Genomic DNA, 23,055 nt, shown 5'->3' with positions numbered 1-23,055 from the left:
GGAGCCAAAAATCCCCTGACATGACAAGAGGTAAATTGGCAGCAGTAAATTGGAGCAGAGGTGGGCGGGACATTGCTGTTAGTGGTGACATGAAATTGTCAGTCTTGAGGTAGCGTGTCGGTTTTCGGCCTTTTGTTCACTCACCCTGAAAGGTTCACATTAGAATAGAAAAGGATAGAATAGAAGAGCCCTTTGTTGTCATTGTACATGCACAGAATTATGGGTGCTCCACACCGACTGTGCACGAGTAAAATATAAATAGTAAGACAGAAGGAATAAATAAAAAAGAGGAAAAGTATATGCAGTCAACAGGAATACAAAGTAGAGAAAGGTGCACATTTGAGAACAAAGGGCATGGAAGCAGTGCAAAGGACTCGGTCTGAGTGTAGAGTCCGTGTGCGAGTGGCCTGAGCAGTGAGGGTCACTCAGACCATGGCTCAGATTGGTGTGGTGGGTGGGCAGGGGTGGAGTTTGGGGGCATAGTGTTTGTTAACAGCCCAAGGGGAGGAAGCTGTCGGCGAATCTGGAGGTGTGGGACCTGATTGAGTTGAGGTGCCGACCAGAGGGAAGCGTTTCAAACACGTGATGGGCGGGGTCCGAGGGGTCACCTGTGGTGGCCCAGGTTTTCCTGAAAAGGAATTGCAGCTGCTGCTGGGCCTTCTTTACCCGTGCGATGGTGTTGTAGGTCCTGGTGTGATCAGTGCAGATGTGGGTGCTCAGGAACCTGAAGTTTAAGTCAGATTCCCCCTGCTCTCTGTTAATAACCCCGCTCTCTGCCTCCTGAAGTCCATTAAGAGTTCTTTTCAGCGTTAAGTTATATTCTGAGCAGCAGTGGGACAAGTTCTCTACACTGTCTAAGGAGCTTGCAAAAAAAAGTGTCTGGACTTCTTTAAGTAGCTTGAAGACGTTTCACCTCTCATCCGAGAAGCTTCTTCAGTTCTAAGGTCAAATGGTGGGGAGTCCCAGATTTAAACCTAGTGGGAGTTTCCCCTCACAGAGGGACAAAAGGACCCCCTGTGGGGACTCTCCACCATTTGACCTAAGAACTGAAGAAGCTTCTCGGATGAGAGGTGAAACGTCTTCAAGTAACTTAAAGAAGTCCAGACGCTTTTCTTTGCAAGCTCCTTTGACTACGATGACCTGGAGGACTGAGAACCTTCACAGACATGATCTCTACACTGTCTCATTCCCATCAGAGATGAGCCCATGCTGTTGGTTGGGTGGGTTTGTGTGCACTCACAGGTGTACAGGGCTTCCATGGGGGGGGCTAACTGAATCCTAAATTGTCAGCTCCATAAATTGTACAATAATGAATCACAAACAGTATTTATGAGCCCATAAAATGAGAAATGAACCAAAAAAGGTTGATTAGACTTTTTCAGATATGAAACAGGACCTGCTATGTCAGTGTGACAGTGACGGCATTATCATTCAGGCATTCACACAACCCTGTAACACTGATGGAACTGCAGTCTTCTGCTGCCAGTGGGTATTGTGCAGGAGATTTAACAACACTGACAGTACATACGGTGAATAATGCATGAGGTTATGTATTTATTTTTTTAACCTTGGCAGCTATTTTCTTGGGGCTGCATCGATATTTAGAGATGTGTCATCCTTTATGTTACGGGCACAAATCCATGCACAAAAAATAACTAAATAAAAAATCAGGAAACGGATCAACTCTTATGAAATGTAAAGCTCAGCTGTCAGATATGAACATGAAGCCGTTTGTTATTAGCCCTCAGTGCTGCGTGGCCCCTTATCAGGGAGCTTTTAATCTGTCGTCTGTGAGGCGTCCTGATCGATCCAATCTCTCAAACTTTTCAAGATGTATCCGATTCAGTTCACTTTGTCATAATTCACCATATCTCAATGTTTTATAGACAGGAAGTTTTAGAGGAAAGTGAGAGAAAATCCACAGCATGAAAAATATTAAATTACTTTGAAGAGTCGTGTGTGTTTCTTTTGTGCTGCTCTCTGATATTTCTGCTGAACTAAAAAGCTTTCATTGTCAGACCTTGTGAAACATAACTGTTGTATATATAAAGGAGCAGCTGTGATGCTTCTGTGAGATTAGTTTGGGCAGAGCGGGACCATGAGACGGCGACTAACATCAGACGCCTCGTTTTCTTTTTGTGTTGTTGCGGTTTTTCCAAACATTTGTTTAAAAAAGTAAAGACACTTGATATGAGACACGTGTCAGCGTGACCTCAGAGTTACTCGGGTGACACAGTAACTGTGACTGCGTCCTTGTCGTGAGAACAAACTCTCACTGCCTCCACACACTCGGTTTTTAACTTTTGATCTTTTATTCATTCGACAAACACGACGCACAACAGACAAAGTTATAGATGAATTTGATCGTTTTGGATTATTGTCATTTTCTCCTTTTTCATTTGCCAGTGGGACTTGTTACATGTCACGTATCAAACGACTTGGTGTGTTTCATAGAGGAGAGTTTGGTTTATGTGGTCAGTGACCAGAAAAACCCGAACACCAGATCACTGCCATGTCAGGCGATGCAGAGTGTGGCTCCTTATCACTGAAGTGATTACCACAGGAGTCCGGTAGCTGACCGAGCATGTCATGATCCTGGAGGAAACGCAGCGTTGCCCATTGACGGATTAACTTTTCTTTGATGTTATAGTTTCTTTGTAACAACATTTTTTCCCCACATTTTGAATGTGTAAGCTGACCCAGTGTACATCCACCTCAGCCCATTGAGCCCTTTTGGACGTGGAGTTAATTCAAGTCTGCGTACGTAACTAAAAAGCAATTACCCACCGATTACATAGCTACATATTTTTGGCTCCGCGATTATCTTTTGTTTCCTTAATCCAAGGTTTTTAACTCTTAGCGGTAAACGGCCGTTGGGGGATTGTTGCCACCCTGCTGGGTGAGCAACTTAAGAATGAGGCAACACAGAGGTCAGGCTTTCTGATATCTTGTGAACACAATAAATGGAGAAAAACGTGACCGCGGATTTAGAAATAGATACCATGGGTGCATCTACTAACTAGGAGGTACTGAATCCAGGAAAATTGATTAGTCTGTTCCAACTACCGTGCTGAATTTGATGTCAAATTCAAGCTCAACTGGACAGAACGTTGCTGCTAAGCCTTTTTGCAAATTTCAGTAAGAAAAGTGCAGCAGACAGCCATAAAAACAAAATCCACTCAGTCAGGCTTTTAGCAAACAGCCCACGCTGGCGCTGCCCTCCTCTTCTCTCCCAGCCTTAGTACTCCTGATGAGCTGAGTGGAGACTGCTGAGCTCCTGCACACACTTCACAAGGTGGAAGGACAATACCTGGAGGACAGGAGAGAGATGACCACAGACTTTTGACTATTTATAGACTGATCATATTCAGAGCTGAAATAAACGTCATCTCCCTTCTTTCTCAAAGTGACGTTTCTAATGTGGAGACTACAGTAAGATCAGAGGAACCTAAAACTAGCATCTTGTTGTGAGTGTTGCATGTAGCTCACACAGATTTAAGTATTTAAAGCACAAATATGCCATAAACCTTTATTTTCTATAACCGCCTCACAGTCTTACTCTGGTTGGGGCCAGAATCGCTCTTTTACTATTGAAGTTCATAACCGCGGGATATGAAATAAATTATTGTGATTGGTCGTTACGGTCTGACTCACATGTCCCTTTCCTGCTGTTTGGTGACATCTCCCATGTGGAGATGTGGTTTGTCCTCTTTGCTTTCCTTCTCTGTCATCTTGTGCTTTAGAACAGCAGCGGTCAGGGTGGCGCTCTCCTGTCACCTCTAATCCCAACTTTTTCACAGTGTGTGAAATCAGAGTTTAAGCTCTTATCTGTGCGAATGAGGGCACGGGGTATGGAAATGGAGCTCTAACTGCTGCTATTTCAGTTTATGCAAATGGATGCTTCCAGTCCATTTGCATAAAGGAAAATGACAGAGATGATCTAGTGGCTCTGACTCAGGAGTCTGACATCGCTCTTGACTTTAACCTGGAATAACCTTTCTGACTTGTGTGCAAGCAAGCCTTCTTTTCCAATCACTGAAATTCCACTCATTCCCACTCAGAATCTAGTGACTTCATTTCCAGCTGCACTTCCAAAGAAAATGTAGAAAACCAAACTCCCGTACTTGTTCCTGATCTGTTTGTCCCGCCGTATTTCACGTCTAGTTTTGGCTCACGAGACAAATCACTTTGAACTTATGCAAATTCCTGCCCCGATCTCGATAAGAGTTTCTGTACCGTTTTGCACACCTGGTGGAGTACATCCTGCCCAATCCCCCGTCTCTGCTGCAGAAACAGATAAAAGGATTACGAGCCATATTTTAATTCGCATTCCTGCCTATTGTTGCTGTAAAACCTCGGAGCTCGTGGATATTTTCCTCTAAATGAGGGCATTGCATACTTTTCCTGTAGTAACGTTTCCGTGGAGACATGTATCCATCTGCACTGAAAAGGGAAAAGCTTTTTGCGTGCGTATTTGAATGTATAAAAAAAGGATTTTACACAAAGTGTCATTATTGGCTGCGTATCAGTGTCCATCTTACTAATGGGTTTCGTGTGAGTGTCCTTGAAGCGTACAACGTGGATATTAATTCTGTCACAGCAGACAGTAGATTTCCACTTTCAGCTGATGGCGCGATGCCTGTCGCCTACGTCTGTGCCATTTTTAGCCTGCGGCGGCTCTGGCCGGCCTCATTGCCACCTTGCCGCACATTGCCATGTGTGGGCAGACGCTGACCCAGGGCCCCCGTCTCCTGGGCTGCTGCTGTTGCATGGTGGGGCTCCCACGGGACTGGGCTGTGGCCCGTGGTGGGGCGAGGCAGAGGAGGGCGGTGGGGTGCTCGCCACTGACTCAAGCACACTGGCAGTCTTAAGGAGCGCTGCTGAGGGGAAGTCCTGTGCGTTTGAAGTAGGGACCTCAGAGAGCCTGTTTACTCAGGCAGGGGAGGGGGGGGAGCTGGCCTGCTGCACAAGAATGCCTGTGTCATGACGGGAGCGGCGGAGAGGAGGAATGCGCTCCACAATCCCAACACTGTAGAAGCCGGGCCACGGCTGAGGTGGCAGCCATTTCTTCCTATTTATTTTAGCTCCCTCTCCACTCAATCACCGGCCCTGTCTGTGGTCCACAGCATCCCTGGAAAAATGAAAAATGGCCTGTGCTTTTATTTATGGCTTCAGATTTACCCGTATTTGCCAGCAGAGTATCTTCACCCAGTGTGGATGAAATCTAAAACTGTGAACTACTTTACTTCAGTCATTCGTTTATTCAGGGAAAATTCAGAGAGCAGGCGTGCTCGGCCCTGCTGTCCTTCAGACGCAGTTCAGCTTTTCACTCTTAATATGTTCTTGGTGGTTTGCAGGAGTTGCTCTTTATATTCCATGTCTTTGGCCAGGTGAGGGGTCCGCTCTGGCTGAAAATGTCTTCATCTTCTGTAACGCTGCTCTGCCATTCATCCGTGCTGCACAGGATTGCTGTATATGTGTGACGAGGTTATTTCCAGTGCCATCAGTTTTAGCCGAAGTCACAGGTTTCTACAGCACGATTTGTTTTGACTCACCTCGCTGCCAAACTTTGTAACACGGCCTGATGAGAGCTTACCGAAACGTCTTCAGTATACGAGCTTCTTGTGAGTCTGTGGCACCTTTGTTTGCCTACTCTGGTTTGTTTGTAAATGGGCTGCATGAACCAACGTGAACCCAATTTTTAGCTCCAGGCCTGTGCTGTCTTGCTGACAGACATTTGTATTTATTGCTGAATGGACAATGACCTTTCTTGCTTTCAGTTTATTTTTTCGCTCTGAGGATTCATTGGCCTTGTACAAATTGCAGAAGAAGCCAAGGCGTGCCTCACGCTCTCACTCAGTTTGGTTTGAAATAGTGTTCTCCTGTTGCACTGAGCTGTGAAATGAACCAAATACATCATCACATGCTGCACGGCGAGGAGGTTCGAACACACGGCCGGCTAAAGCCTTTCTGTGTGGAGCTTGCATGTTCTCCCCGTGTCTGTGGGTTCTCTCCAGGTCTTCAGCTTCCACCCAAAGACATGCATGCTGGGTTAACTGATAGAGGCGGGATCACCAAACACCCCACAATATGATATTACCACAATCTTTCACTGATGATACCATAGTACATTTTTCAGTATACTGCATATTGCATTAACATATACCGCAAATATGGTCCTCAAAGTTCAGCTTTGTCATTACATGCATGCTGTTTATGATAATACAGCAATTAACCGTAATAAGTAGTTGAAAATTGTGTATTTGTTGCCGTCTGCATAGACAGAAATTTTACACATATTACATCTGCGCTCACAACCTTCCTGTTCTATGTGAATATAACCAGAATACAAGCAGCTGGGAGCCAGCTGAGTGGAGTGGAGATAGAAATGACTGACTTTCTGTCTGAGAGTGGTTGTAGTCAGACTGCAGCTGTTTGCAGAAAGGTTGCCTCCTGATAGGAAACTAGGCAACCTGTGCAATCACCTTGTGAGTGTGCAACACCCTGAAAGGTCTGAGCAAAATTTAGTTGGAATGGGTTGCAGAATGTGAAAAAGATTAAACATTTTTTCCCTCCTTTTGACATTTTTCTTTGATAATCTTTAAATGGCTTTGAAGCCTTTATAACTGTTGGATTACATACACCTGTCAGGCTCAACCTCAAAACCTCACATGTGAAGTGAATAACCATCAATAATCTCACTCAGTGCTGAGAAACCTTTCCTCCTGGCTTTAACGTGGATGTAATTTAACACACACGGCCACTTGAACATTGTTTCAGAGCAGACACCCCCCCGGTTTGAAACTCTCACATGTCAGCAGCCTCCTCCAGCAGGTCAGCCTGCCCTCCAAGTTGCAACAAATGCCCTAGAAAGTTTTGAGGAGCCCCCCCACCTCCATCCGATTCTCCTCACGGAGGAGACACCTTGTATTAGTGGACCCAACTGTGCTTTGCCAGAAGCCAGAGAGCAGCCCCTAGACGAGCCGTGTCCATGCCTCGGTGCGTCAGAGCTGTTTTGGTTGTACATCTACACAATATTTGCCAGGTTTTCAAGTTGCCGCCGATTGTTGTGTTGACACCACTGTATAAATGCACTTTAGAGTAGCCAGAGTCTTCTACAAAGAAATCAGCAATGACTCTAAATACTTTTTGTAAATGGGAGTTTTCATTTTTTTACACTATTACAAAGAAAATCTAAAAACAAATTCCTCTTACTGAGAGAGTGACTGTTGGTTAGTTATCAAAAGCTGCAATGGTAACATGTATTATAATTATCATATAACATGTTATAACAAAGTGCAATTCAGCGAGAGGTGACGATGACCGTTAAAACACAGTTTTCTCTGCCTTGACGAAGAGGCGCACCCCGTTCATTCTTATTTTTGATTATATCTGAAACGAACTGCACACGTCAGTACAGAGCTAACAGGATGTAGTCCACTGTGGTTAAACCAAATAAAACACTGGAAGCATAATCACCGCCTTACCGGTAACCACCAGCTCCACTAGAGGAAAACAGTCTCGCTCGGAGACATCCTGATGAGTCATTCAACCTGCAGCTCTGCCCCTCCGGCCATTATAACCAGTCAGTCTGCTCGAAAACAAGAAAGACTTTTTCCTTTTATTATAAGATGATGATTAAATTTGCAACACTTTTAACTATAAAGCAGCAAACTGTGGAGTGAAGAGCAGCCGCTCGATACCCCCTCTGTAGTCCTCGAGGCCCCGATATCTGCACTGCTGCCTGCGGTTTCACAGAGATACCCTTAGCCTCCAGAGTGTGAGTAGTATAAGCAGTATTATGGGAGCTTTAAGTACTGGTGGTCCATTCCATCAAAGTGGGAAGTATTAGCACATTCAGCTAGTTTGAGGAGAGGAGCCTGAAATCTGTCAAGTCAGACAGTTCACCTCATTTTCATATCGGGGGAAGCAGAAACTCGGTTTGAAGTCAAATCTGATTTGAAAGTTATGTAACAACAGAGGAAAGTCTGTGGGTTGTAAAAATGCCTCAAAAGCTACAAGTTCTTTTATCCCGTGTACTAATTAAAGGCAGTGAACCCCATCAGCCTTTGTTGGATTGAAGTGAATTGTGGACTGAATGAACTGAGCTGCTGTCACAGACCTTTTTATCCTTCCACAGATTTGAAGCTTTAACAGTTGCTTTTAGCATCAGTTTACCTGTCAAAGCTCCATAACACAGTCAGCACTGAACAAACAGGGTGAATAACACAAAGGTCGTCTAATACACGAGGGGGTTTCTGGCATTTTGACTAAAACAAAAGTAGTTTTCTATTTCTCGCCTTGTTTTTTCTTTTTGTTTTGCTAAATCAACATTTTTCAGGTAAATAAGGAGCACTGCTGTGTTATCCCCATAGTGCTTGATTTGTTTGACCAAAAGTCCAGAGATGCTGGAATGAAAATGATCTGAAACAGAAGGTCACACAAATCCACTCATTTAAAGTTGGAACCAGAAAATGTACTTTTGCTCCAGTAAATGATTAAAACAGGAAATTATAAACATGTTATTTGCCTTTTCAGCACTTGAATTGAAGTGTTATGAAATCCAGCTGTGGCTGCGCACCCGGCTGGAAAATGTCTCCTTTTGAAAACATCTGCTTGGCTTTCTCCGTACGTCGCTGCGCCATCGCCTCATACTGCTCATTAGCTAATCATTAATCAGAAAAAACAACATAAAGCTCCGACTGGATAAACCCTTTTCCAACCATCAAATATGAAACATGTATAATTCAGGCCAGCAGGCACTCGACTTCAGAACAAGCTTTGGCCTCTGCTGACACATTCATATGCAGACAGAACCTGCAGACCTGCAGCTGCACGACTCGCTCGTTAATGTTGATCGAATGCTCGTCTAACACAATGTAATTGTTATGTAATAGCAGATCAGTGAGCGCCTTTACCCAGTTAGCATTTTAAAATGAACGCCCTGCAGCGGCTTTCACAGCTGGAAATGGAAAAAATATTAAAAGTCGTATCTCTCCCGTCTTAATCTTACAGAACCGGAGCTCGATGTTCCCGGGAGCCTCGACTCAGTAACCCGACAGGTGAATGAGACGGTCCGGCGCCGCAGACGGAGGGACGCTGGAGAGGACGACTACAACATCGAAATCCTGCTGGGAGTCGATGACTCAGTGGTCCGATTTCACGGCAAGGAGCATGTGCAGAATTACCTCCTCACACTGATGAACATAGTGAGTCACTACAACTTCATTTTGTTCCTAGTTTGAAAACTGTTGTGTATTAAACCCGACTTGTGTTTTGAATGTAACAGAACAGGGATTTTATGTAAGCACAGCATGCATTAGGGATGCCACTGGGCAGCTCGGTGGTGCAGTGGGAACCCGACTCGCTTCTTGCTCTGCTGGTCCAAACCTCTGCTGGGGCCTTCCTCTGGAGTTTACCTTACCTTTGTGGGTTTCCTCCAGGTGCTCCGGCTTCCTCCCACAATCCAAAGGGATTCTGGGTTAATTGGTGATTTTAAATTGGCACTGGATGTGCTTAAAGCACACAGAATAAAGGGTTGTGTGAATGCACTGTACTGACACGTAAATGTAAATGATGATGATGATGATGCAGATTAACCTTTATAAAAGGCAAATATGGTGCTGGGAATCAGAGTGTCTGCTTGTAGGAGCAGCACAGTGGATCAGCGACTGGCGCCTGACAGCAAAAAGGTGGACTGTGTCAGCTGAGCTGGGCTTCAGCATCCTGGGACCCTAAAGCTGGATAGAGTCAGATTCCTTTTTTACTTTATTTTAGTGTTTTTTTCTGTGATCTCTGTGATCATTGACGTGTTTCTTCCCTTGAGTCAGCCATGTTTAAACTAGGAAGGAAGAAGCCTCCAAATAATAAACACTATTAAGTCTCTTTGTCTCCCAAAGCAGTCGTTAACTGTATCTTCGTTTCAAGGTGTAAATGAGACTCATTCAAAGTGCATTTCTAGTTATCCACACTTTTCAGTTTTGTTGTTTGAGAGCTGGTGTTGTCTCTCTGTTGCTCTGGGCTGAGGTTACAGTACCCTCTAATCTACACTTCCTATCACATATTGTATGGAACTGGTCTTGATATGAATAAGTGAGTCATTGGTGTCACAGCAGCCCACTCCTGTGGGTTCTCTGCTGTGGATCAGTGTTATATTGTCTGAATCAGAAAGAAATGGAGCCCGCAAGCAGCTGTTGGGATGCCAAGAGCATCTGTTCCCTCCGGTGTGTATTCACACTGTTGTCCACACACAGGGTGCTAATTGTGCCTCCGTGGGAATTATTACAGCCATTCACGTATGATCCCTAGCAGGGATTTCTCTGCCCTCCGTGTGCGTTAGGCAGTTAGCTCAGACTGTCGTTAGTCTCTGGAGGCAGATTAGATGCCGTGTTCGCTCATCACGTCCTCACAGATGTCACAGATACACCTCGCTTGCGTTGTGAGAGATTGGCACATGTGCCATTATTGCCTGGCAGAAAGGTGAAGTGTTCCTTTAATGAGAGGTTTCAATGCAGATGGAAGAGGCGGAGCATTTTTGCCGCCGCGTTGTCGCGCTCTCCGTGGAGTGTCGTCACTCAGGTTTCTGCCGTCGCTGCTCCTCGGCACCAAATCAGCAGCTGATCAAAGCTTTCTGAAGCGATGGGCCGCGGATGATCGCGTACCACCAAATTCTGATAGACATCGGTTTTTGTGTCGTCGCTGACATGTTGTGGGGCGGAACAATTTCACTTGAACATGAAAGGATTTTAAAGAAATCAAAGCAACGAACACGTCGGTGCATCAGCGGGAGATATATGGTCCAGTCCAGAAGTGCTGATTGCTTAATGTTGTTTACACACATGTTGTTTCTCTGCTTGTGTTTTCATTTCGTGTGAGAGTTTGTAAAAAGGCAGGATTGCCTCTCGTTTCCTCACCGGCTTCATTATTTACAGCGCTGTATTAACATTATCTCATTATTTGTAGCGCTGCATTCAAATTACAAGCCTCTCAGATGCTGCTGATGTTCCCCATAATGGACCCATCCTGCGTTTGGACATGAAAGCAGTTTGTCTGCCAGCTTTATTTAAACGAGGTCCTTTCTGGTTCGAACGCTCCAGCCTGGACTGACTGGAAGGATTGCAGCAGTTTGTTTGTCAGTGACAGCCAATCAGGGCCCATCAGTCACTGGTACTGATGTTTCCTCTAGTCTGGATGTGGTTCACTCTGAGAAAATGCATATTTTTAGTTCAGACTAAAGAAAAACAGATCAAAAATTGATCTCGTCCTATAATATTCATGAAAGTAGGTCAAATATTTAGTTTTATGAGTGTCACATATGGTCCTATTGATATTTTATGTCATCATTTTTAGTTTAGCTTATTTTACTGTTGCTACATTTAATTTGTCACTTGTTGACATTCATATTTGCACATTTGCTGATATTCAGGTTTTTTCATCATCAGCAGCACTGATCATTTTTGATTCCATATCTTCTAAATGAAATCTCATAGTGCTCATGTATAAATCTTTGTGGTGAAGCACTTTCAAAACATGCACTACAGCCTTTTAAATTTTAAAGAACAGGTGAAAATCTCCTCCTCAGTAGATCTTCACCGAGTTCCTTGGACTTTACCTCTGTCCACTAGAAAGGAAGAGAAAAGTCTGTTCCTTGTAGCCTTCAGCACCACTTACAATAAGATTTAAGTGAGCGTGTGTGTGGAGCCATGACACTCATGCCCATGATGAGCAGAACTGTACATCTCATGATTTTTAGCTATCAGTGCAGTTTACCATGTATAGATGTGTCACGGCGAGTGAGATGAGCCGTGTGGAAAATAAAGGAGGATCCAAACGCAGGCACTTGTATGGGTGTGAGGGTGGTTTATTAAACACAAAAAGGAAATGGACAAACGGCGAACGGAGCAATGACTAAACTAAACTGGGAACAAACTAACTATAGAACACGAACCTGGACATGAATGAGAGCGGGCGGAAACAGATGATGGTAGACTGCAGGGAAACACACAGATGAAGCAGGGTGGAAACACAGACGGACCAGCCACTACAATGACGGCAGACATGACTTAAATACACAGAGAATCACAGGGGAATTACACACAGGTGGTGGACACAGCTGGGAATAATCAACAAGACGAGACAAAGGTAAAACTGAACACACTCACATGAGACGCAGACCATCACAATAAAACAGGAACAAGCAACCATCACACTAAGACACAAACTCGACATAGAGAGACAGACAGAAAATGGCACATGGAGCTAGACAAATACTAAGCAGACACAACTGAAGAACAAATCCTAAACACCACAGAAACATGAAACTCAAATAATAAACATCATCATAATCAACACTACAAGAGAACAAGAAAACAATCCCTGATGCAAACTAAAACCAAAACATAATAAAACTCAAACTACTGGGTCCGACGGACCCAGAACCGTGACAAGATGTTTTTATTAAGCCTTTTCTGGCATGAATAGTAAAACTGTGCATTTACACTGGGTGTGCAGTGTCCTTGGATTTAAGGAGCAGAGCATAAACCTCAGTGTCCCTGATCCTGTCAAGATATTCCCATCTCTACATTAAATGCCTCCAAAATCCCTAATAATAATAATAATAATAATAATAATAATAATAATAACCTCAGTTCCTTTTAACTTCCAAAGTACTAAATGCTCTTTTCAGTCTGCCACATGCATCACTCTATCGCTCTGGATCTCTGCAGCGTCTGGCACTGAAGTTTTGAGGTTATTGATGGTGTTTTCCAGTAGAGGTCCCCGCTGGCTTTATCTGGACGCAGCACAGTCTCTGAACGCTGATTACTGTGATTGATCTTCTCTCTCTCTATCTCTTTCTTTCGCTCTTGTCTCCTCGTTTCCCTTTTATATTCCTCTGCTCTTCTTTCTCCCTCCTCTCCTCCTCCTTCTTTCCCCTCCTACACCACCTCTTTTATTCTTCTTCTCCTCTCAGCTCTCTTCTTCCCTCTTCTCCTCACCCCCGTCTCATCTGTGTTCATCATCTTCACTCCCTCTGTTTTCCTTTCTTCCTTCTTCTGTTTCAATACTCTTCTCCTGTCATCTCCCCCTTTTCCCAGTTTCCCTCTCTGGTCTTCCAGTTTTCCTTCTCTTTGATATCTCTTGCTAATCAAGTCAGAGCCCCCTCTTCTTTGTGTTCACCATCCTCCAGAGAATTGGAACTGATTGGACCATTTAATGAGCATGTATGTATGAATTCTGTGGGCATCTTCACAAGCGACTCTTCGAGCAGTCCAATCAACAACAACTTAATTTTCATGGAAAGTTCTGCATATAGAGACACACACACACACACACACACACACACACACACACACACACACACACACACACCAGCACTCAAACTGCATTTAAATTATTTGGTTGTGACCAATCGATACGTTAGTCCTGAATCTGTTACAGCAAATGAGAGAAGAATAAAGTCTGTTCTTTTATTGTTACATACTTCATCATTAGTGAGACTCCAACAGTAAGTGCAGCAGGCTTACAGAATCAGGCAGCTCTGTTTTGTCTTCAGATTCAGATGTCTGAGTACTCGGTGGAGAAACTGTTGTTGTCAAGCACAGCATTGAGACGGTCATCAGGTTTGCGTAGATCTCAGGTGGGATTTTGGGCCAGTCCTCTTTACAGAAACTCCTTTAAGTTCTCCCCTGTTTGGTAACATGACTCTTTTTATGGCACCGAGGTGACCTCAACGTCCTTCTTTTCACTCCGTCGTCTCTTTGACAGTATGTTTTGCATAATTGTCATGCTGGAAAAGTCATTCTGGTTGAAAAAGGAGGTTCTCAGCCAAGATTTTACCGTACATGACTCCATGCATTGGTCCATCTATGTGGCGAAGTTGTGAATGTGAAGAAAAACAGCTCCAACACATGTTTCCACCTCCATGCTTTACTGTGGGGATGGTGTTGTTTCGGTTGTGTTGGGCTTCATCCAACCACAGCACCATCTTCTTATTCATTGCTATTGATCTTCTCCTCTTACCTCTTTTTCACTCGTTTCCTTTCATCTTCTTTCTTTTGTCTTCATGTCTCCGCTGCTCGTTTCCTCTCAGATTTCTCTCTTCAGTCTCCTCTCCTCTTCTTTGTTTCCATTGCTCTCCTCCTCCTCTTTGCCTGCTGCCAGTATAATCAGCATAAAGCACTGAGGCGATGGTCACCTACTCGATATGTCGGTCGACTTACATATTCAATAGTATGTGGGTTTAAAAAAAAAAAAAGACAACCCAGGAACATTAATATGCTGCTGTAAAAATCTAAATTCATCTCGTTTTAGAAATCCAACCAGCTTCTGGCTGCAGTGAGATTCAGCACCTGTGTTGTGTGATAAGGCCCAGCTCACAGTAAGCAAACTGGTTTATCCAGAGTAGTTGGACAGGGATGAGGTCAGGACTCGGTGGGAACTGGTCAAGGTCTTCGACACCAAAATGGGAGAACTGTTTTTTATGGGACTGGTTTTGTACACAGATGCTCAACAGATGCAGTATCATCATCCATGTTGGTAAAAAAAGAGCTCTAAAATATTTTTCTTAACTGTAAATAACGCAAATCAGCATTAGAACAAACACATGGACACGGTCTCTGTGCAGATGTAGAACAGGTGATGTCAAAAAGCAAACTAAAGGTGCATCTATAGATAAAAAAATGGGATATATAATTTTATCTCTATATATAAATAGGTGGGAATGTCCTGTAGTTATGTCTGAAGCATGCGGTTGTCCTTACCTGGAATAGACGAGTAACCTGACCTGTCAAGTGGGTCCTCCACCTTTCACCCACTCCCTGCTGACTTATGCAGGTGCTCTGTGCTGAAGTCTAGTTCAATACGGAGCACCTATAGCATGGCTGTGTAAAAGGAAGAGATGGACATCCTGGTTGTGATGGAAATTGAGTAAGTGAGTGTATGCCAAATGAAATTCGAGAGCGATAAGCAGGACTGTGTGATTATGGCCAAAATTTCATCGCTGTTGTTTTGATCAGTGTTGAGGGAAGGATTTTTCATAAGGTGTTGTTATAGCAGTGTCATGTAAACCAAGCGCTGCTTTCACATCTTCCCATTTCCCACCTTTGCATTGAGCTACATTCCTGTTAATTAACCCTTCTTTGCAGACAAATCAGGTGTTTATTCACTTCATCCAAGTTCATCTCCCAGAAGCAGAAACCTCATTCACTCCCTTCATTGTACCAGCGTGATGAGACTAAAGCGCTACAGCTGTGAGAGCCCTCTCTGTTTCCCCACCACTGCTTTTTCCACTTATAACACATCTTTTGTCTAATGTGTCGAACATTTTTTCTGAAGCCTTGTGTGTTTATTGGACATCTATCTTTAAGTGTGACTGTGTTGGTGAGTTCAGCCCATCTTTGTGATCTGGATGGATGCAGTGATACGCTGGATGTGTCACATTACACTGTTTTTCTTGGCCTGCATGCATTAGTTGTGCTGCAGTTTGTGTTGTGTTTTCAGGCAGACAAACGTGTTCGTCATGTTGCTTTGTGGTGACACAACCCTACAGGATTCTTTGCATATGATTTCTTCAGCTCTTCAGCTTTTGCATTGCTAGACTTTTGATTTTTGTTTTTAATGTAGTGTTGTGCATCCACGTGGTGTGGGCGACAGCCACATACACAAACAGAAACACCATCAGGTGGTGATTTAGGGCTTGAGTCACTCTTGGTGAAGCATGCTTATTCAATATCACTCAATGTTCATTTAATTGCAAGAAGCCAAAAATTATGAACGAGATTAAAATGTGACTAATCGTGCAGCCCCAGTGACAGCATACGATGAGATGAAGTGAGTCCTGCTGCATCTATGTGGAGGAAGCTGTTAGGAAGTCATAGCGCTGGGATGAGTCTTTGAGAGCGAGCAGCTCAGTGTGTTGGATCACATATGGTGTGATTTCAGCTCTCCCTGAAGGAGAGGCTCACAGTGCAGCTACTGCAAGCAAAGCAAAGCTGCTTTGCTAGTAGATACACATTCAGGATCAGCAGCATTTATCATTTCGAAGCTCCCATCTGTGATGCGGCTCACATTCACCTAGACTGTTATTCATAAAGTCCCAAGGAGTGACAAATGCAAAGGAGCAGCAGGGAGTGGTCCTGCTCGTCCAGCGCTGCATCGCCTCAAGAAGTCGACAAAGCAAAAAGGATGCTCTGGGGACAGTTTAACGTGATGATACGCTGCCGGGAAATGTTTTTCTCCACCTCTTCTGTCCTGAGTGGAGAGCACTGACTTATTGTGTAATGTGGCAGATGAGCTCAGTGAGAAATCACTGGCCCAAAGAAAATGAGGCCCACTGCCTGTGACTTTGGTCCTCATGCTCTGCTAATTGGCACTTCTCATGTAACATGTCAGAGAGAAAGATGGCAAGATGTTGACCTGTTCACTGATTCGATTGGTGCTCACCGTGCAGTCAATCAGTTGGTGACAAAACAACAGCGGTGAAAGCTGCATGATGGGCACGTGCAGAGTTTGTTCAGTAACATGTATGTTCTTTTTCCAGTTGTCATGTTACACGAGAAGTGCTCTGCGAAATTAAGATTACCATCAATATTTTAGAAAAATGTATTTTAATTGCATTTCTCTGGCATAATCCAAACACGTGCAGTTGGTGCAGATAGGTTAACTGGTAACTCTAAACTGCACATAGGGATAGGCTCCACCCCCCCGTGACGCACATAAGGATCACGGGAGGTGGTGAAAATAAATGGTAATTCCAGGAGGTGAAACTCTTTGGTCAGTTTGTATTTGGATAAAGTAGTGAGTGAAATTATTTGTCTGCACCTTGTGTTTGTACCCAAAATCAGACACTCGAGGCAGGAACGGCCGTTTATTTAGGCTGCACGAAAAATACAAACAAAAGGCAGAAGAACAAGGACGAGAACCAACCTGAGAACTGAAATACTAAACACTACGGACGTAGAACCTTAAGCATCGAAAAACCTGAACATGACCCGAAATGAACAGACGACCTCCGTGTGTGGCAGCATGTTACAGCAGCTCTTACTCTTACTTATTTCCCCTTTGTTTTCTCGTAACTTTTAAATTAAGTCTTAGAGATGTCTCTCTTATGTGCAATATTGTGCAATACTGTCCGATGCAACATAGTATGTTATTCTGTTTTATCTCATTCTTTTCTATTGTTTTTCTTAATTTTTGCTGCTTGTAACTTTTTTTCGTGACCCAAATAATTTCCCACAATAAAACCTTACACTACGCTACGCTACACTACGCTACGCTACACTACACTACGCTACACAGGGTCATTAGAAGAAGCGGAAACAGACGGGAACACAGCTGGGACGAATCAGACATAGTGACACAGGGGAAGCAAAACTAAACCCCCTGAACCTGGGACGAGCGACTGTCAAAATAAAACAGGAAACACACTAAGATGCAGGCTAAGACACGCGGGCTTGACCCAGGGACCGAGGGGAAGAAACTGAGGAAGGGAGACACACACAAAGGACGAGGAGACGGAGACACAGATAAGACTACAGACTCACAGACACGAGAGGAATTTCACATACAGGAAACCATGAACTGGAAATATAAGCAAACTCATTAAAATCTCAAGAACACAATGAACTCAAAATGCTGACAGTTTCCCTGCCATCAAGTTTGTTAGCATCTACTGCAATGAAAGCAGAATTTAGCATTTTAGAGAACACACTTAGTGTATTGACACTGTAGATAAACTTTTAAGTGGTACCTTTTTTCCTCAGGGGGGTCATCACACCAGACTAGTAAAAATGTTTGTCAGGTGTCCTGGTGCTGGGATTAGCGCTAGAGTTCGCTGGCTCGTGATGAATTTGTCCTGTTTGTGAGTCACGTCTTATTTGGGTTTTGTCCCTCTGTTGTGCAGCCAAGCAGTGACAAATCCTTTCTCCTAATTGTGAATTGGGGACCTTCCTTGTGCCAGCAGAATCGAATATTCACGACAGTATGGAAACATGAGCTTAGTCACAACACGTTGACTTCATTCCTGCTGTGAACTCCTGCAGACGTGATTCACTCTCCTGTCCACTTTTTGTTTTCGCCTGGATCCAGACGTGAGAGTCAGACCGGAACAATTTGACAGTTTTGTCTGTGTCAGAATATTTTTGTTGTTTGAAGTGAACTGCTTAAATATGCATGTGGCACCTGTTCAGATGGATTTATTTTAAGTAACTGGACCCAGTGGTTTCCATTGCTCAGTGTGTTTCAGCACACAGCGATCGTTTATATATAGATATTTAGGAAAACTGTGCAAAACGCTTTAATTACTCTCCAATATTGCACCTTCTCCTCGTTTTTCTCCTCCCTGCCTCGATGCCACAGGAGAGGAGGAGATGCTGTGTAGTCGGTACTATGATCATGACACGTTGGTGTTGGTGGGGATGCGGGGCCTTGCTAATACTTGCATTTCACCTTCAGTACGTCCTTAATCCTTCATGGCACAGATTCAACAAGGTGCTCAAAACATTCCTCAGAGAATCTGGACGATATTGATGTGCTAGCATCAGCCAGATGCTGCTCCAGATCTGCAGATCCCTCTGTCCCATCTCAAAGGTGCCGAAGGTCATCATGTTCAAGATACCAGCTTGAGATAATTTGAGCTTTGTGACGCGGTGCATTACAACCATGTTAGATGGTACATCATAAAGGGATGGACAGTCAATACTCCATACAGGCCGTGTCCTTTAACAATTCCCAGTTGGGGTCTAAGGGGTCCAAAATATGCTAAGAAAACATCCCTGACATTATATCTAAAGGCCTGAACCATCGATACGAGGCAGAGCGGCTGAATGCTTTCTTGTTGTTTACTCCAAAACTGTGAGCCTACATGTCACAGTAGAAATCAAGACTCATGAAATCGGGCACAATTTTCTAAACCTCTGCTGCCCAGTTTTGGTGAGCCAGCTGTTTCCTGGTCTTTGCTGACAGGAGTGGCCCCTGGTACAGTGCCGTGCTGCTGTAGCCTCTTGATGTGTCGTGCACTCAGAGATGAATGCACAACACATCAAACCACATTATTGTTAATAAGTGGTTTTTGAGTTGCTGTTTCCTTCCTATTAAGCCAAAAACAGCCGGCCCCGTTCGGCCTTGACGTCTGGCATCAATAAAACATTTTCACCCAGAGAGCTGCTGCTCGCTGGATATCTTTTTGTTTTGAACTGCTCCCTATAAACCCAGAGATGTTTTTGTTGGATCAGCAGATCAGCAGTTTCTCAAATACTCAGACCAGCACCAATCATGCCATGTTCAAAGTCACTGAAATCACCTTTCTTCCTCATTCTGATGCTCAGTTTGACCTTCATGTTGTTTCGATCATGTCTACATGCCCAAAGGCACTGAGTTGATGCCGTGTGATTGGCTAATTAGATATTTGGGTAAATAAGCAGTTGAGGACATGTGTAGTGAAGTGGACAGTGAGTGTATGTTTTAGGAGTAAAAAAGACCCACTGTAGGAGGAGAAACGGGCACCTCTGAGTAATATTTACAGTAGATTTCTTGAAAAAGGATTCGTTCACATTTTAGACAAATGGATGTATTTTAAATATTGGTGGTAAGTGTCCCTTAAATCTACCCCCATGATCCAATCTTCTTCATTTTCACACATTCGTTCTGGTCACCATCACAACTACGTAAACGGATCTTTTTTGCCATCTACAAATATGTTTGTAGTATCTAGTATACAAGTTTGAAAATGCAGAATGATTCTCATTAATATCAAAAGAATGACCACAGTAATTAAGTGCACAGAGTTGGCTTTGTTCAGCAGAGGAAGTGTGCTTGCTGCAGCTGCTTCCATTCATAGGTGACCATCACTGGCTCATCCATCTGCCGCTCAGTTTCCAGCCAAATAATAATGTCCGATTAAATGTTTTGCATGTGAACACTGTGGGCTTGACAATCTCACACTTCTCACTATTATGACCCAATCAAAGTGCACGGGACGTCAGAACATCAAAATCCTCCTTCAAAGCAGCAATACATGCATATGGCCCCCAAAGTCAATCGAAACTGGCAATTTGTGTCACGCGTGGCATCATGTCATATATTCAGCATTAAATTAATTGCATAATATGTATGCATAAGTGGGACAGGACTATAATGACTTTAAATTAAAGGAAAATGGGTGGTGGACTGTCACAGTGTCCTCTGCTAACTGTAGCTCTGCAGCTATCAAGCAGTCCTGCAAAGTCTTCATGCATTAATATTGTAAAACGTAACTGTCTTTGCTATTCACGCCTCATGAGGATAAGTGAACATGGATATAATTTAAACAGGAAATGCATTTGTGCATTTTTGATATCTCACACACCTGCAGATATGGAGGAGATGCGATGCCTTTGTCTGAACAAACATGCATGTCTGCAGATGATAATGGTGTTGACTGCTAAAATAGAAAGCTTTTGTGCACAAGTCTCACTTCACTGTTTCATTCAGATTCAAATCGATAGAAAACATTAGTCAGGCTGCCTGTGAGAGTCCTTCACCAGCCTGCTTCACTGACTCATTCGCTTCTCTTTACATTACTTCCGAGGCTGCAGGAAACCAAGACGGGTTGAATACTAAACGACTTTGTCACGTGCTCAGTGCTTGGTTTCTCCGGAGCTCTTTACAGGAAATCATTCCCATGAAGAGTTGAGTTTTTATCTATCTAAATACAGAGACAACATGCATAAGCACATTTCCATATCAAGTCATAATCTCTCTTTTAATGACTAGTAGCGGCTGTGCAGGCTGAAGGCACCATCATATCCAAAGCGTGATGTTTTTGTTTCTTGCAAATATCAAAACTAAGATAACAAGCTGCTCCCTCCTATTGTTCATATTATTCATATTTACCTGGTCTCTTTGATTACAGACGTTCGTGGAGGGAGTCGTGAGGAATAACCTGTTTCACTCTAATGAGTCGGATTTAGAACTGAGATTTACCTTAAATTTCAGATTTCCGATTCCTTAAAAGTGTTGTTTGTCCCCCTGCACCTCAGGTGAATGAGATTTACCATGACGAGTCTCTGGGAGTCCACATCAACGTGGTTCTGGTCAGGATGATTATGCTGGGGTATGCCAAGGTGAGTCCCCGCGTCCTTTTCCGTTGCTTTTTTTTAATTCTTAAACTTCTTTTTGCAGGTGACATTCCCTTTTATGACAGAGGAGTGAAATAGAGATGAAAATGTGTGCAGACTGCAGAGGTCACCTAGTCTAACTCACTTTTACACACAGTGTCAAAACGCACATTTCCATTTGCTCGCTGTAATCAGCAGTGGCACTTAGGTGATTTATGTTCGCCACGACTCCTTCAGCTCGCTATCCTCTCGTTTTCAGCCCAGGGCTTCCACATACTATTCCTGCTTCACAGTCTGAGTAATTACAGGCTGCTGCCAGAGTACCAACATGTTCATTTGCATCCGCATTTCTCTCTCCTTTTTCCTCTCAGTCCATCAGCCTCATTGAGAGAGGCAACCCATCGCGGAGCCTGGAGAACGTGTGCCGCTGGGCCTTTGTGCAGCAGAAAGGCGATCCCGATCACGCCGAACACCACGACCACGCAATTTTCCTCACTCGCCAAGGCTTCGGCCCCACAGGGATGCAGGGTAAGGCCCCGGAGGGAGATTACCCGTCACGATACACACCAGTCAGCTTTCTGTGTTGCAAAATGTGCAACTTGTCAGTGAGAGCAGAAAAAAAAGTTTTGAAGCGTTCGTTCTGCAAATTCAACATTTAGGAAACACGTCTTACGTGTGAATTCACTCCAGATTCTCTCTGATTACATTTTAAATGCAACTATAAAAAATGTTTGTGCCCCAGTTGCTTGAGTTAAATTGACTGAAATGATTCACAAAGAGGCACCGAGAAGAGAAAACAATGAAAAGCCTCGTTATTACTGCTATGACGCACAGAAAGGGTGGACTCTCCCTTTGTGCTACTTTTTTGGCACTTTTACTCTTGTTGCTGAGGCTGATTTGAAAGACTGGGGGGGAAGCAATTTCCAGTGTCTGCCAGATATCGACTTCTCCTCCCTCCTTTTATTTTCTCTATAGCAGCCAAACTTCAGCAGTGAAAGCAGCCAAATGCCCAAAGTCAGCACTATTAAAAGCCTCCACTTGCTGTATTCTTCGTTTATTTGCTACAGAAGCTGCAGCAGACGTTTTATTTGCAAGTGAATGCAACGGCAGAGACATTTGGTCTGCGCTTGATTATGGAAATGTGTTATAGATTCATATGTAAGGACGGCTCTCTTTAATGGTTTCACTGATTCTGTCAGTCAGGTGCTGATCACAGCACACTGCATGCTCAGGTTAGATGCTCTGTTTCGTCCTTCTGCATCCTGATGTGCTCCCATCTTTACTGTCCGTGTATTTTGCTTTTCGTATTCGTTTGTACGCTGTTATGTCAGGCTGCTGATTTAGCAGCTGTTTCTTGGTCAGGACATGCTCACAAAAGACATTTTAAATCTCAACACTTTCTTGGTCGAACAAAGTTAAATCTATTTGCACCTTTTATGGTGCTGGAAGAAAGGCTGGTGCCAATCCAGCTTTCCAGTTGTAGGGAGAGACGGCGTTGTTAGGCGAGTGGAGGCGATCTTAGTGCTGTTAGGTCTTGGAGTAGGTCTTTGAGGATGAGCTGCAGGAGGCGTGTCACGGGAAGTCCATCGATACATCGATGTGGAGCCGATGGTAGCGAAGCTTTGCAGGTTAAAATTCCACATATCTAAGTAGAATAGAAGTGAATTAAATATACACTTGCTACACTAGGCTACAAATCACACATGAAATTATTATTTTTCATCTTTTCTGACTATTTTTTCACTAGCTTTGCATTTGACTAGAGTCCGTGTCCAGTACTGGTGCATGAGGCGATACCTGCACCCAGAGGCTGCACAGGTCGTCCAAAGGGAGCAAAGAGTGAGAGCTCGTGCTGTTAACAGCAGGCGGTCTCTGTTGGTGCAGGCGGTCCGATCAGGCCTCCCCGACTCGATTGTTGCTGTTTATTTGAGTTCTTCTCTCTGTAGCAGGAAGCTGTGAGATT

At 43.8% G+C, this 23,055-nt stretch overlaps 1 protein-coding gene across 2 annotated transcripts in view; it reads left to right on the top strand.

Moving 5' to 3' along the window:
- Window positions 1-23,055, top strand: part of adamts3 (ADAM metallopeptidase with thrombospondin type 1 motif, 3) — a 152,975-nt gene that overhangs the window by 54,065 nt on the left and 75,855 nt on the right. For both annotated transcript variants that reach the window (XM_085426493.1, XM_085426492.1), the window contains exons 5-7: window positions 9,016-9,209; window positions 21,015-21,098; window positions 21,464-21,620. In XM_085426493.1, coding sequence (XP_085282619.1) covers window positions 9,016-9,209; window positions 21,015-21,098; window positions 21,464-21,620 — 435 coding nt within the window. The remainder of the gene's footprint in view (window positions 1-9,015; window positions 9,210-21,014; window positions 21,099-21,463; window positions 21,621-23,055) is intronic.

Source organism: Rhamphochromis longiceps, linkage group LG12, assembly GCF_057381845.1.
Source record: "Rhamphochromis longiceps isolate RC_006_pf linkage group LG12, R_longiceps_female_GT1.1, whole genome shotgun sequence".
Lineage (NCBI taxonomy): Eukaryota > Metazoa > Chordata > Actinopteri > Cichliformes > Cichlidae > Rhamphochromis > Rhamphochromis longiceps.
The sequence above is the reverse complement of the archived record's forward strand: the minus strand, read 5'-3'. Positions and strand labels throughout refer to the sequence as shown.